Source organism: Schistosoma haematobium, chromosome 2, assembly GCF_000699445.3.
Source record: "Schistosoma haematobium chromosome 2, whole genome shotgun sequence".
In the NCBI taxonomy this organism is placed as follows: domain Eukaryota; kingdom Metazoa; phylum Platyhelminthes; class Trematoda; order Strigeidida; family Schistosomatidae; genus Schistosoma; species Schistosoma haematobium.
Genome location: NC_067197.1, coordinates 21,348,335 through 21,362,454, shown reverse-complemented (window position 1 = coordinate 21,362,454; position 14,120 = coordinate 21,348,335). Strand labels below are relative to the sequence as shown.

General features: G+C 36.2%; 1 protein-coding gene across 2 annotated transcripts; it reads left to right on the top strand.

Annotated features, from left to right (window-relative positions):
* Positions 1-3,095: 3,095 nt before the first annotated feature.
* Positions 3,096-13,723, top strand: MS3_00006448 (uncharacterized protein). Of its 2 annotated transcripts, XM_051214607.1 has the most exons (7): positions 3,096-3,306; positions 3,346-3,453; positions 3,492-3,590; positions 5,879-6,020; positions 10,553-10,648; positions 10,682-10,822; positions 12,837-13,723. In XM_051214607.1, the coding sequence occupies exons 4-7, from the start codon at positions 6,000-6,002 to the stop codon at positions 13,056-13,058; spliced, it is 480 nt and encodes a 159-aa protein (XP_051067792.1). In that variant the 5' UTR covers positions 3,096-3,306; positions 3,346-3,453; positions 3,492-3,590; positions 5,879-5,999; the 3' UTR covers positions 13,059-13,723. The 2 variants fall into 2 exon arrangements, with proteins under 2 accessions (XP_051067792.1, XP_051067791.1); XM_051214606.1 differs by having other exon boundaries at positions 3,346-6,020; positions 7,643-10,648.
* Positions 13,724-14,120: the final 397 nt, after the last annotated feature.

The window sequence follows — 14,120 nt, the reverse complement described above, 5'->3', positions numbered from 1 at the left end:
AGTAACCCTATAAGAGCTACAGGCGGTTGGTAAGTACATATAAAAATAATTGGCTTACTGCACATCAAACCATTGAATCTAGAGCATGTTTCTCACGAATATATATTCATGATTAACGAGTTGCTCATAGCTATCTGTCCAAAATGCACACTGTTTTCACATAAATGAATTTTTAGAGGGAAAATATCTACTCAATCAATACTCTAAACATATCATCAATCAAATAAGCCCAAATGTGAAATTTCTCCATAAGCATGATATCATGTTGCAGGCTATCTATAATTCTGTTTTAAAATGAAGGTTTAAATCACCAGTGAAATGTACATTTGATAATTTTGTAACGACAAAAATAATGACCACATTTTTTCTTTGTTTGTGACGCTTCATCTGTAATCACACTTATATTCAATTTCTATCGTATATATGTATCAATAGTAAGGCAGTTGTTAGTCAGTCGTCTGCTTCATACACACATGCTGCTGTAGGTATTCGGACCAATTGTACCTTCGTTGTCCGTCCTTCTGATTTATTGGCTGCGTCCTGTGTTTAGAGATTGTAAAAGTTTTTTTAAAATCCTTTTAGTCTGCTCTACCCTACATGGGACTATAAGCCTAGATTATTATAAATAATATATTTGTAATATCCCAATGAGTAGAAAATTAGATTTTCTGACGTTTCGTGACTCAGTGTAAGTCACTTCTTCAGAGAATAAATAACCAAATTAAAACTAATCCAAGTTTAAATAGTACAACGGAACTATAAGAATAATATTTGATCATACCACACCATACATCCTACTTGGACTATCTATCCTAGCCATTCAGTCTGATCGTATCTACAATTCACACTACCATATTACAAACTAAACTCTATCCTTTCTCACCATAAAGGTCAGACAATTTTTTCATTATTAAACAGTGCACACACACATGCACACAGATTTACATACATATCACTTATGAATCTCATTGACCGAAATGACATGGCATTGACTTGTTCAGACCTGTTTTTGATTGATCAAATATTATTCTTATTGTTCCGTTGTACTATTTAAACTTGGATTAGTTTTAATTTGGTTATTTATTCTCTGAAGAAGTGACTTACACTGAGTCACGAAACGTCAGAAAATCTAATTTTCTACTCATTGGGATATTACAAATATATTATTTATTTATAACAATCTACCCAATGCTCAATTTATTCGAAATTATCAAATCAAACCTTGGTAATGATACCTACAAGCCTAGATTATTATTCAGTAATACCGTCAGATTCGGACTTCGCTTCACATTGTCGGTGTCAACGGCGCAGTTTACTCGATTTACTTTAAAGTAGTCAGAATGGGTTAGTTCTACCGTTATTCACGTTCCTCTCACTTAAATTGGCGGTGATGCAATTTACCGTTAGAGTCATGCTTGATAGATAAGGTCGCTCTTAGTTCATCTAATGACCACACACCAGTGGCAACGGCACTGCGGCATCGAGACAGCTCTTTGTGCCACCTTATTATTTCTACGCTGTGCAATATCAAAGGTTTAAGCTAATTCTAGATAGGTTTTTGAAGCTGTTTTTTGTTTCAAAACAAAGTAAAAGGAGACATTTTATTTTGCGGTGCATGGCATCGCTAAGTCCTTGAAAACTCATTATCCAGGTGCTGATAGAACAGTTTTTACAAAATAGTGTATCAAGAAAACGTTAGCTTTCACTCAGAGTGGTGTAGAGTTAACTCTTGCCTTACTTGAAGATGCTTTTAAAACATGGAACGAACATTATATGTAAGCATGATTGTTTGTAGACCGTATTGCGTGAATTTCAGTTTCTACGGAATCCATGGCGAAAGTGCCGTATTATATGTACTGCACATCATATTTTGATGTACTCGAGTAGTCTTATGTCTTCGTGTCACAGAAAAGTGTGATCTTGCAGAAGACAATGAGTAACGACTAAGTGGATCAGTATAGGGGTTGTGGAGATTACTAAGTTTTTGATTGAGATCATGAACCGATTAATGTTAGACGACCGTTCAAAACCTGGGAGCACTGGAAGGCCGTTTCGTCCTATTGTGGGACTCCTTTATTGGTCTGGTAAGTCGAGTCAATACATGTAAACTCTGAAAACCCGTGATATATATCTATTTTCTCCCTGAGACTGAAGCAAATCACGGGTACTTTCTTATTTGCTTAGAGCACTTTTGTGTTTGGTTGGATGTACTGATATATTTCATGCCCACACTAAATTAATTAGAATGTGAGTATAACAACCTGGATACAACTGTGATCGTATCTTGGCGCAATCTTCCTTGGTAAGCATTTTGTGGAACTTTCAAGAAACCAGATGTCGAATGCTAGGCGTTGCTATATAACCCAACATAAACGATCTTAAATATAGTCGTTTACCCGACGACAACTGTCGCCTGGAAGTATACACAGAAATATATCCTTCTGTGGAAGGATGGTTGTGCAGGGTTTTAATTCAGGTGGTCTTTAGCCCACCATTTATTGCACTGGCTCAAAATCTAGATTGGTAGTGGGAATATTTAGATCTGATGGATAAATTCATTTGAAATGAAACATACGTAGATGGATGATATCGTCTTCTTTGTCTAAGATGTGGTGGTGAGTTAAAGGGTGCATGCACCTCTTAATAATACTAATCACTGTCGTCATCTATATCCTAAAGACAAACATCTGACTCATATGTACTGCGTTTAAGTCCATAAGTACAAACATATCCGACAGAAAAAAATGCTTTACGGTTGGGTCGTTTTTGTTCCGTTCACATACTGACACGACATACTTAGTGTGCGCATACTGGAGAATGAATTAGTCACGGAAGTCTTATCGCCTTATGTACTTCTTTAAGGCAGGTCTCCAAACTGTCCGAAAGTTTAATTGTCTCTGTAGCGTAATATAATTGAGGATTCGTCCTATATCATGCATCATCACGATGGAACCACTTTCTCGATTTGAAGAGTGGAGTCAACCAGAAATAGTGCAGCTAAGCTTAAATCAAACCTAAAATTGTCTTGATTTGACCACTTCAACAAAACCTGACGAGTTGTCGAGTGATTCAATATTCGGCGCACTACAGTGTGACCTTCAAGCGCTCAGTGACCTCCATCAGAGTACGATGCTACTTGATCGTTGTCCTCACCGGCGCTACTTACAAACGTTTGACTGTCGCGCCTCACGGTATTTTACTTTGTACGTTTAAAGGAATAGAGTTTTAAGTTCCGTATGGTTTATACAGTTTCAATGGTTTTATCTAGGAAATCGTTCAGTGATTAGTTCGCTGCGAATGAGGCGGGTAGGTTTACTTAAAACTGAAGCTTAACTCAATACCTAGCGCTAACGTTTTTGTTTCATAACTGATGTTATTTAGTGATGAACCTAACTCAGAACACTAGCCCGACTCCTAATATGTGAACTTGGACTTCTTCCTTTACTACAAGTGGTAATTTGGCATGTAAGGGTTAATTATTCAGACCAAAGGTATAATATAATATTTCACTGCTATTTTATTGCTTTCAATTGTTTATTGTATGGCAGTTGGACATCGATTTTTAGTCGGATGATGAGTAGCCTAAGTTCGTAAGTATAGTATACTTGCTGTATATTATGTCTGTTTTAGGAAGTCATCGAATCCTAAACATCACATGTGTCGATTACATGATTTGAATTGTTACTAAATGATAAATACTGGTGGAGATATGCACGACAGTCCACGTGAAATACGTATTTTAACACTCGTTTGTTCGAAGTACACACAACTAAGACATTTGATATATTTTAGGCATTATACATCGAAAAGCTGCCCAAACGGCGAGACTATAATTTATGGACGAACCAATCAGATATAAGATAACGAGTCACGAATCTGGGCACGAAATTCATCCATACATCTGGTCAAATAGAGTTTTGGCATTATAGCTGATGTTAGTTCGTGATGAAAACCCTAAATCTAGTTTTTAGCCCTATCCATCAACTTTAAATAAGAATCCTAACTGTTTTACAACCCTCATTTAGTCCTAATTAGTAGTTTTTCACTCTCGAGGTCACTTTAGCGTCGCTCAAAGGTTGTCCATAAATTACAGTCTCACCCTTCTGATGTAAATGGACTGGTCGTGCTAACCTGACAACTACCAGGTAATTACGTGGAATTTCGGTCTTGTATCCTCTTGCCTACCTTAGTTAAAAGTTTCCAGAAACGTTGAGAGGTCCATTGTCAACCAGTTGACTACTGTCTTTCTCGTTAGGTTTAACTTCGTCTTGACACTTCGCTAAGGTTCTATTACCGGGTATAATCAAGTGGTTGTGGCCCTATCAAATCTAACACTAATAATGTGTTGGAGCCACTTAATTCTTTTTACTGCTATCCTTTTTCAATGCTACTTCGGTCACTATTTTGGGATTAGTAGTGATTCTTAGTAGATTTATAGTCTTCCTACTAACAACCTTGGACCAAGCGTCCGAAATATTCTGGTCTAAAATATCCTTTATAGCCTTTACTGTACTAGTACTCATCCATCAACTATATGTAACTGCTGTGCTTCATTATAGCTTATAACAGGCTGAGCAACTTTGTTAAGCATGTATAGAAAAAACATCTGATAGACCATAGGGTTCCATTCTTTAGACAAAAAAATATATTGATTCAAATGTAAATCGCGGTTTTTTTTAATCAGTTCACCCTAGTCCATTTATCTGTTAAAACAGTTCAGCTAAAAACTCCGGTTATGTGCTTTGATATTGTGGAGAACTTAAAGTGATTAAGGTCATGAATAAAGAAAAGCAGTAATATTAAAAACTTTTTAGTAATACGACCAAAATAGATGTTAGTTGAAGTCTGTCTGATCCTTATAGTAAATCCTGTAGAGTGCTTCATTTTGATTTTCATTAGCTTCTATTCTGAGTTGTGCCAAACTCTGATGTATGATCTCAAAGTCTCAGTCCTATATATTTATGAAGTCACTAACTTCTAGTCTGAGCCCTATTGGTAGACTACTTGATTGGGGTCCCCGTGACTATCGTAACCAATGATTGGAGACTGTGTGACATGGCTCAGAATCGATCACAATGGCTTAGGTGTATACACTTTCTGTCTTCCCTTAAACCATCAGATTAAAATCGCTTTATATCTTTCCTTCTACGAACTAATTCTTTCTTCCTGTACTTTGTCCTTATATGCAATCTTTCTTTTATATATTCCTACCACTGAATTAACTACTATGAATCCGGTGTTCATCTTGTCGTGTTAATGAGGTGTGGTAACTTGAACTGATGCACATGTGCCTGGTCATACGTCGTAGCTGACTGACTGACCTATATATTTATGTCATAATAGTACTAAGTTAAGAAAATTATTTACTTCCTCCAAATTGCGCGATTGGAATCATTTTCATTCAAAATAGTTGCTTTTTGTATTACGATTTTACACCGGATTTCAAGATAAATGTATTTTAGCTAACAGTTTCTGGCATCTGCTGAAGGGAAACCTAACTATCTTAACTGAGGTTTAATGCAACAGGATCGTCTTATTGTATTATCTGTGCTACTCATCCGCTCTATTAATGAGTTTGGTTACATTCCCTAAGTGTATGTCACTCATTTTCACTGTTATTAACACTGAGAACTGATCAAACGCTAAATATTTTGCTAACTTGCACCACCAACAAGACTGTGTAGCACCATTGTAGCATTCTATAAACATAAGACATAATATCTTCTTAATTGAAGAATGTTTTGCTAGCATCTGACCAATTAATTCATTTAAAAATTGGTTTTTTTTGTCAGGAAGTCGGGACTTGTAGCCACTATCGACTTTCACTTTTTATGTAATTATTAAGATTTTGTGCATGCATTTTACTACTGTTTTTTAGTTTTAGATTGTCTAGTGTTCTTCACTAGTCCCTGAAACTTCTACTGTTGTCAGCCGAATCGAAAAGTATCTGTTGGATTGTGTCAGAGGTCCCATCTGCATATTACACAAATAAATGTTAAATGGATAAACTTTCAGACTCAGTAAGTGTTTTATTAACAGCCGCTACTATAACAAAAATCCTGACTTAGAAATTCTAAGTCTTATTAGTCAGTCAGTTAATATCGAAGTAGGACCTGGCACAATTATCCAACAATCAAATTCGCCAAACTTGTCATGACATCATAAACAAATCAACGGGGCCAGAAATAGAATGAGAAGTAATGATGAAAGCAATAGAAATCTATATGTGAGAAATAAGGATCGAAAGGAACATGTGGTTAAAGGATGGGACTTTAGGATCAGTACTTGACTAAAGGTTTAAAGAAAAGTATAGAATAAATACGTCGGAGACTGATTTTGTGGTGTATTATCCAATGTTGTCAGTCATTAATTACGAGTATTGAGTAGGGTCTAGCCTGGTAGCTTCCACAGATTAACTTGACTCAATCAAACGGTTTATGATCTTATAGACTAATCCTAACTACTGATTTGACCGCTCTAACTTCCTTTGACTCCCTCCTACCTCATTAAACATTCCACATCTATGTGGGAAATTGTCAGAGGTGCATGACACATGTCCCAGCTTCATTAGTCGTGGGGATTCTTACTCATCAATTGATTTATCATCGTTGTTTGATATCTCAGTTCTAACTTCACTACTGGTCACTCAATCGTCGTACGATACGCCAGCAATGCTTCAAAGATACCTCTTACCTAGTGTTTGTAGCCTACGTCTGTCTTCTGCTTTCATGGACTATGTTTTACAGTGATAAATTAATACGAAGAAAACCGCTACACACTTTACTCTCCCTTCGGACGATAGAAAAATACTTCTCGTGCTCCACAAGGGAATTAATTTAGAAAAGGATAATCGAACTTCCTGAATCCGTGCCGAGATTTCGTTAAATACAAACCCTCCATTCATAATGAGACTTCCAAGATAAGTGAAGTAGTCGGTGCATTTTTCTTATCACGAATTCAGGCGTTGACCTATAATAGTCCCGAAGCAATATCTAGCATTTAGGGGAAAAGAAACACTTCCCAACTATGCTTTCCGTGATACTAAAGGTTATTCAAAAGCTCTGAATTTCTTCACCGAGTTCACAGGACTATCGTTTGCGCACTCCATGAGAATGGGTAAGTTCCAATGGAGGAGACCAATCCCTCAAAAATTAGTCAGGAAGTGCGTCCGTAAAATACTGTTTGACAAAGTTATGTAAGAGTGAATTGGGGAGCGCTAACAAAAACTATTTGGTGATGATAAGTCATAGTAAGATCTATATATCAGTGAACTAAAATTCGGGCGCTAGTATTACTCGTTCATGTCCAACAAGTTTTTAGTGCTTAGGTTGGTCCAAAACCAGGACTTATCATCAGGTCATGAAGTCAGTGACCGTGTTATTGGATGCAGATTACCTGATTGGGATCCACACGACCAGTAGTCAGAGACGTTGATTAACATGTTTCAGAATCAGTCACAATAGCGCAAATGCACCCACTTTTTGTCATCTCGTAGATTTAGGGTTATGGTATCCCTTCATACATATCGTTTCATTCCATCTCCAATCATATTCTCAATGTTTAGTTTAAAATGATCATTAGTATCACAACTGTTTCAATTCCTTTGTTATTTATCTTTTTTTATTTCATCTCGTGGTAATAGGGTGTGGCAAATTAGACTAGCACCTTTTTGTGTCAGGTTCTACTTTGGTTATGAATGACCTAGGTAATCTCGTTTCAATCAGCCAGCCATAAGTTTAAACCCTGCCCTGCTTACTTCAATTTGGGCAACCTAAACCTAAACGTCAACGTCTGAAGGGAAGCGCGGGATACAATGGACATCTAAGATGCAGTTGGATGATCTAGACTTCGCAGATGATCTGGCCCTTCTATCCCAAACGCAACAACAGATGCAGGAGAAGACGGACAGTGTGGCAGCAGCCTCAGCAGCAATAGGTCTCAATATACACAAAGGGAAAAGCAGGATTCTCCGATACAACACAGAATGCATCAATCCAATCACAATTGACGGAGAAGATTTGGAAGATGTAAAAACCTTTACATATTTGGGCAGCATCATTGATGAACAGGGTGGATCTGATGCAGATGTGAAGGCGCGGATCAGCAAAGCAAGAGCAGCATATTTACAACTGAGGAACATCTGGAACTCGAAGCAACTGTCAACCAACACCAAGGTCAGGATTTTCAATACAAATGTCAAGACAGTTCTACTGTATGGGGCAGAAACCTGGAGAACTACAAAAGCCATCATCCAGAAAATACAGGTGTTTATTAACAGTTGTCTACGCAAAATACTTCAGATCCGTTGGCCGGACACTATTAGCAACAACGTACTGTGGGAGAGAACAAACCAGATCCCAGCGGAGGAAGAAATCAGGAAGAAGCGCTGGAAGTGGATAGGACACACATTGAGGAAAGCACCCAACTGCGTCACAAGACAAGCCCTCACATGGAATCCTGAAGGTCAAAGGAAAGGAGGAAGACCAAAGAACACATTACGCCGAGAAATGGAAATAGACATGAGAAAAATGAACAAGAATTGGAGGGAACTAGAAAAGAAGGCCCAGGACAGAGTGGGTTGGAGAATGCTGGTCAGCGGCCTATGCTCCATTGGTAGTAACAGGCGTAAGTAAGTAAGTAAGTAAACCTTGCAGTTTAACTGAAAGCCAGGTACATGATATTTCTGTCCAGCATTTTAGCAATTAAATACACTATTTAATATAATTTATCTATACGTGACACTGTTGTTATTTGTGTTCGTATTTCTTGCTTAGTTTTCATTCCAAATATTCAGTTGATGTAGGGGTTTGGAAAGTATCATGTTCATTTCTATTTCAAGTTTGTAGTGGTACAAAGCTATTGTTATATGAAATTGAATGTCCAAGTAGCCTGTTAATTGAGCTGTACACTCTGATTGATAAAAGTGGATTTCAGAACAATAATTATTGAAAGTTTTACTATTCATAGTAGGGTCAACTATTGATAGTATTTTACTTCCAAACTTGTTTGGATTCATTTTATGAATGCTTCCAAATCAGACAAAAACTTTCATTCTTCCTATTTAGAAGATGCAAATGTCTCCATTCGTTATTTGCCGTAGTATTATGATTCAGTCCGGAAGTGACCTAGGGAACTGAATACATTAGATTTTCGTAATCCCCCGATTATTCGAAATTCACGGTTATTATGCACTAGCTTATGTTGCTTTTGACTTAGTCTCGTAGTTCTAGTTTTTTTCCTAAGCTATATTTTATTAAGCTTCACTGATTAGTTCTATCTCACTGATTCAAATTTACATACCTGTGCTTATGTTTCTCGTTTATTCATTGTTTTTGCGGGTCGTAATTGCATCACCTTTGCTATTTTAATTCATATATATGACATATATCTTGCTTTACACCAGATTATCAATGTCCCCAATAATTTACTATTATCCATAAACTCTAAACTCAGCATTTTAAAACGGGTCATATCTATAGAGTGAAAACTGTATTTCCGTTTTATAAACAACATTACTTACTGTTTTCACGTGAAGTTAAGGAACCATTTTTGTGGATTTTAAAAAGAATGTCAATTTTCGTCGTATCTCATGTAATTGAATTCCTATGTACAAATAACCACTACTTGAAATCTGTGTTAAGTATGTCCCAACATAAAAGCACTCTCACAGGTTTAGTGATGGAATATTTTTGTTGTGGAATTCAGAAAACATAGCCCTTAAAACCCTTTTCCTGTATCACCGTTTTTTACCTCTTAGAAAAGCATTTAAGTGTTTCTCGCTGATCTGTTCATAATATTGTCTTGTTTTGATCATCTTTTGGTGGTAGACGGGGTCCTCACATTTAGAGTAGGTCTCCGAAAAACCTTTACTATGATATCCTTCAGTCTTACTCATTTATATACGTTCCCGATTCTCTTCCCTTTCTATGTTTATCGTAATAAGATGTTATTCAGTATTCTGATTGCTATTGTTAAGTGTAAATTGTAGAGTAGCACGTGATTACTGTTATTAATTTCGTCCTCGGCAACTAGCACACTTGTTTTTGTGAGTGCTCGTTCAGTCATCGTTTCCTCTCTATTAAAGATGCATTAAAAATGTATAAATAACTTTTGCTGGAAACTCAAATGACATACTACATGGACGGACTTACATCATTAAAAATAATAAATTAATAAATCCAAAGTTGCTTATGCCGCTTTATTGACATCACAAAACTGAGTAGTTATAAGAAACTTAAGTGTTTACTACAGTACGTAGATTGATTACTTACGACAAGTTATTGAATAGTGTGAACCTACACTATCAGCAAAGAATAATCAAGTGGCACAGGATATTATGTTACTTCTGATCTCCAAATCAAAAATTACAGTTACCTTTACTGAGTTTACTTTTTATTTGATCTGCCATTGTTTTAAAACTACACATGCAAAGTATGTTAGTACTTCCAAGCAAAAAACATTTTGTTTTGGTTATTTATAACCGAACTTAATCGCCCATGTTAATCAATTTCTTCCTTAAAGTTCCCTTTTTCAAGATATGTTTCTTTTATAGCTTCAGCGTGATATCAACAAATTACAAACCGATTACCACAAAGCCATTGAAAAAGAATTAGGTAACCTGGATATTGCTTATCTCCGCAAAATACAGGTTAGCAATAAGTTACTTACCAATAACATATAGGCAAATTACTTTCAATGTGGCTTAAAGTGCTGTGAAGATCCTGATGCCTCTATTACTGAAGTGCAGCATTGCGTAGAAAGGTGCGAAGTCCCGTTAAGTAAAGCACATGAAATAATGCAATCTGAGGTCTCCTCGTTCCAGGTAAGAAGTTTTGACTTTGCAAATGGCTGCACCGGTTTAATTTATTGCATCTTTTAAAACATCTGCCGGTAAGGTGTTTAGAAGTCAGTTGTTCAATGCACTTCGTACGCCGAGATGAATACCTATAAGGGATTTTACTGTAAATAAGTGGGAATGGTTTTCAAACATTTATGGGGTGTATACGGCTAAAGAATGGTTATAAAACTAGTAAACAAACAATGCGTTGCAATATAAAAAGATTGGTTAATCAAAATGAATCCTCTCTGATCATTTAGACTTACCAACTCATTATACAATGATGATTATAAATCAAACTAAACAGCTTTAAGTGCTGAATCCATTGATTTATTATTAAACTAGCCTGATAAAGGAGGTTCTGCCTGATCTTATGTGGTTCGGAAAAACGCACATAAATAGTAAAATCATTGAAGACAACGCCTTAGTTACTTTCGATTCGCGTAAACACACACGGTCCTTGGACACTTTTATATGGATTACCAAAAGTTAATAGGTCTAAATCACAGGTTCTGAATATATTTGGTTCTCTGTACAACCAAATCATCCAACGACATTCCAGAATATTTGAATTGGTTGAGGTATTAGCTTAGAATAATAATAATAATAATAATAATAATAATAATAATAATAATAATACTTTCTTACGAGTATAAAAAATACCGGTAATTCCGTTCCCACTCGGATTTTGCTATCCGTTCACAGAAATTTATCTGTTATACTCATGACATAGAAATGATTATTAAACATTTGCCTCAAAGTAGTATCGCCGTAATCCATCATAAATGTCCAGTTCAGATTTGAAAATAAGTCACGTAAAATTGAGTATCGAATTGTAATGGTCCAGTTTTTGCGGACTTATCAACTCTTTGTCTCGTGGTAAATTTAGAAGATACAATACAAAGTTACATTTCGTTAGAACTATGTTCTCTATCGGTACAGGATATTTTGAACAATTCGATCACATAATAACCTGTGAAGATGTTTGTATGAGAATTAAAAATTAAACTAGAGCATCAGAAAAATCATATGAACCATACAAGACTAAACTGATGCTACGAGTATAGGTTTAGCGTAAGTACATATTGTTCTCGACGACAGGGGGATTTTCATCTTTTTATTACTAAGGTTTCAGCAAACCTAAGTGTTCTCCACAGACGACTCTGAGTTTTGATTAATCTATATAATCAGATTGTTTTAAACACATTGCGCTTATTTATTACATCTTAATAACAAACTTAATCTCGCTGGATTGTCTAGACGTGTGAACATTCAAGTTCTAAAATTCAGTCTCTAATTAGTTCCTGTAAACTTTCAATTTATACCAGATCAAACAAATAGTGCCTATGAGCCGTCTGTTTAAGAAAAGGGTTTAGAAGCACATAATTTTCACCTGTATTTTGGCAAACCCCAATAAGCTTCAAACGTTTATGTGTGGTTGAGAGATAAGTTTGTTTATCTTGCATCTATCTTTTCCTGTGCAACAACATACATTAATGGAAGTCAGCACACTTTCAGCAAGTATAAAACCCACCTTAGTTTTCAAAAATGGGAGCAAAGAGGTTAGAAGTTTTATTATTGGTTGCAAGTGAGTTTGACCATCAAACTAACTCGTATATCGACATTAGTTTTCACACACGTTTTTTTTAATTTCCTCTAGCTGCAACAGCTTAGAGCGTTAAAAGCTTTGGGTATCCATGATAGAAAGCTTGACTTCAGTATACAAAAAAATACACATGTATCTTCATGGTAGATCCTATCTTTTATATTGTCTTTTTTGTTTAAACAGTTTCTAATTGAATCCTTTAATGTGTCTTTTCCCAAATATCTCTTATACATCCTTGGTTTTGGTGAACTCAAAACGATATCAGTGGTTGCTTTTAATGTTTTTACGTCCACATAGTGTATTAAAATATTTGGTAAATAGGCTTGATTAGATTTATTTAGTAATTTGAAGCAGGTAATATGATTCACATATTAAAAAGTTTTTATTGCTTAGGCAAGATTACAACTGTGTGCTTCTGAGTGCGCCAATCAAGCGCGGGACAAGTTACCTTCAAATGCAACTGAGTCACAGCTAAAGAATGCTCAACGTGAAATACTAGCATGTTCCCAAAAATGCGTGGACAATCAACTATCAAAGGGGCTTCCAGCCCTTATTATTCGACTAAAAGATCAATTGCGAAAGTTGAAGCAAAATCAAATTCATATCGCAAATTAGTTTGTGTAATATAAGTAATAAAACTAAAATCTTTTTAGCAAATGAATTGTATAGACCAGTTTCTTCATTTTTAATGTCACATACAAGCTTGATGCTCGTGGATATTTTGCGGAAAAAGCTTTGTGACTTGTTTTCCTACTTCAACCTGAGTTTGTAGCAACTAGGTTTGGACGCGAATCTATAAATACTATGACATTTTGCAAACCTAAGTGTGCTAAGGTTCATTGAGCAATATTCATTCATGTATCTCAAACATGGGTCAGACATTTTCGAATTATAGTTCATCTAAAAAATATTAGTCAACCCTTAGGATGTACTCATGAATGTAAGCTGATTTTAAACATTGAACTTCTTTTATATCCAGAGGTTAAATTTGTATATCAAAACATCAGTTATCCGCGTCATGCACTAAAACTAAGGTGAAAATATATTGAGAAAGGAGACTTAAGCTGAATTCACAAAATTCTACGGTTGATGAATCATTTGTTTCACTTCACTCATGGCGAGACGTGAAAACCCATATCTTATTTATATGGGTAATTATCTCATTATCTAAATTTGCTTATTTATTGGTACAAGGGGGCACCAGATACTTATGCGCCACACAATAATGAGAATGGGGACAGATAAAGAATGTAAGGTGCGCGTCAAAAATGACAATAACGACCACAGATTAGTGTATGGTAGTGTAATAATAATAGTAATAATGGGGGAAACGGAAAGGTACAAGCAGGATCACCATTGGCTTCTATTCTGAGCCATGTCTGATAACATCTCTAGCCACTGTGTTGCACCATCTCTAGGACCCCAAACAGAGAGCCGTGAAGGACCAACACAGGCCAGCCCTTTGCAGCTTTCTTTCATACCACAACACCATGTCATACACTGACCACCTCTCCGCTATTTTCCAACCCGTCCCAGCGTCGGCAAATAATGCACGACGTGGAATTCTCTGGGGCGACATTCGTAGAACATGTCCGAGCCACCGAAGTCGATGATTCAAGATGGTGACATCAATTGGATTATCGTCTCTGTGCCCGAACACACGATGCTGAACCTCTG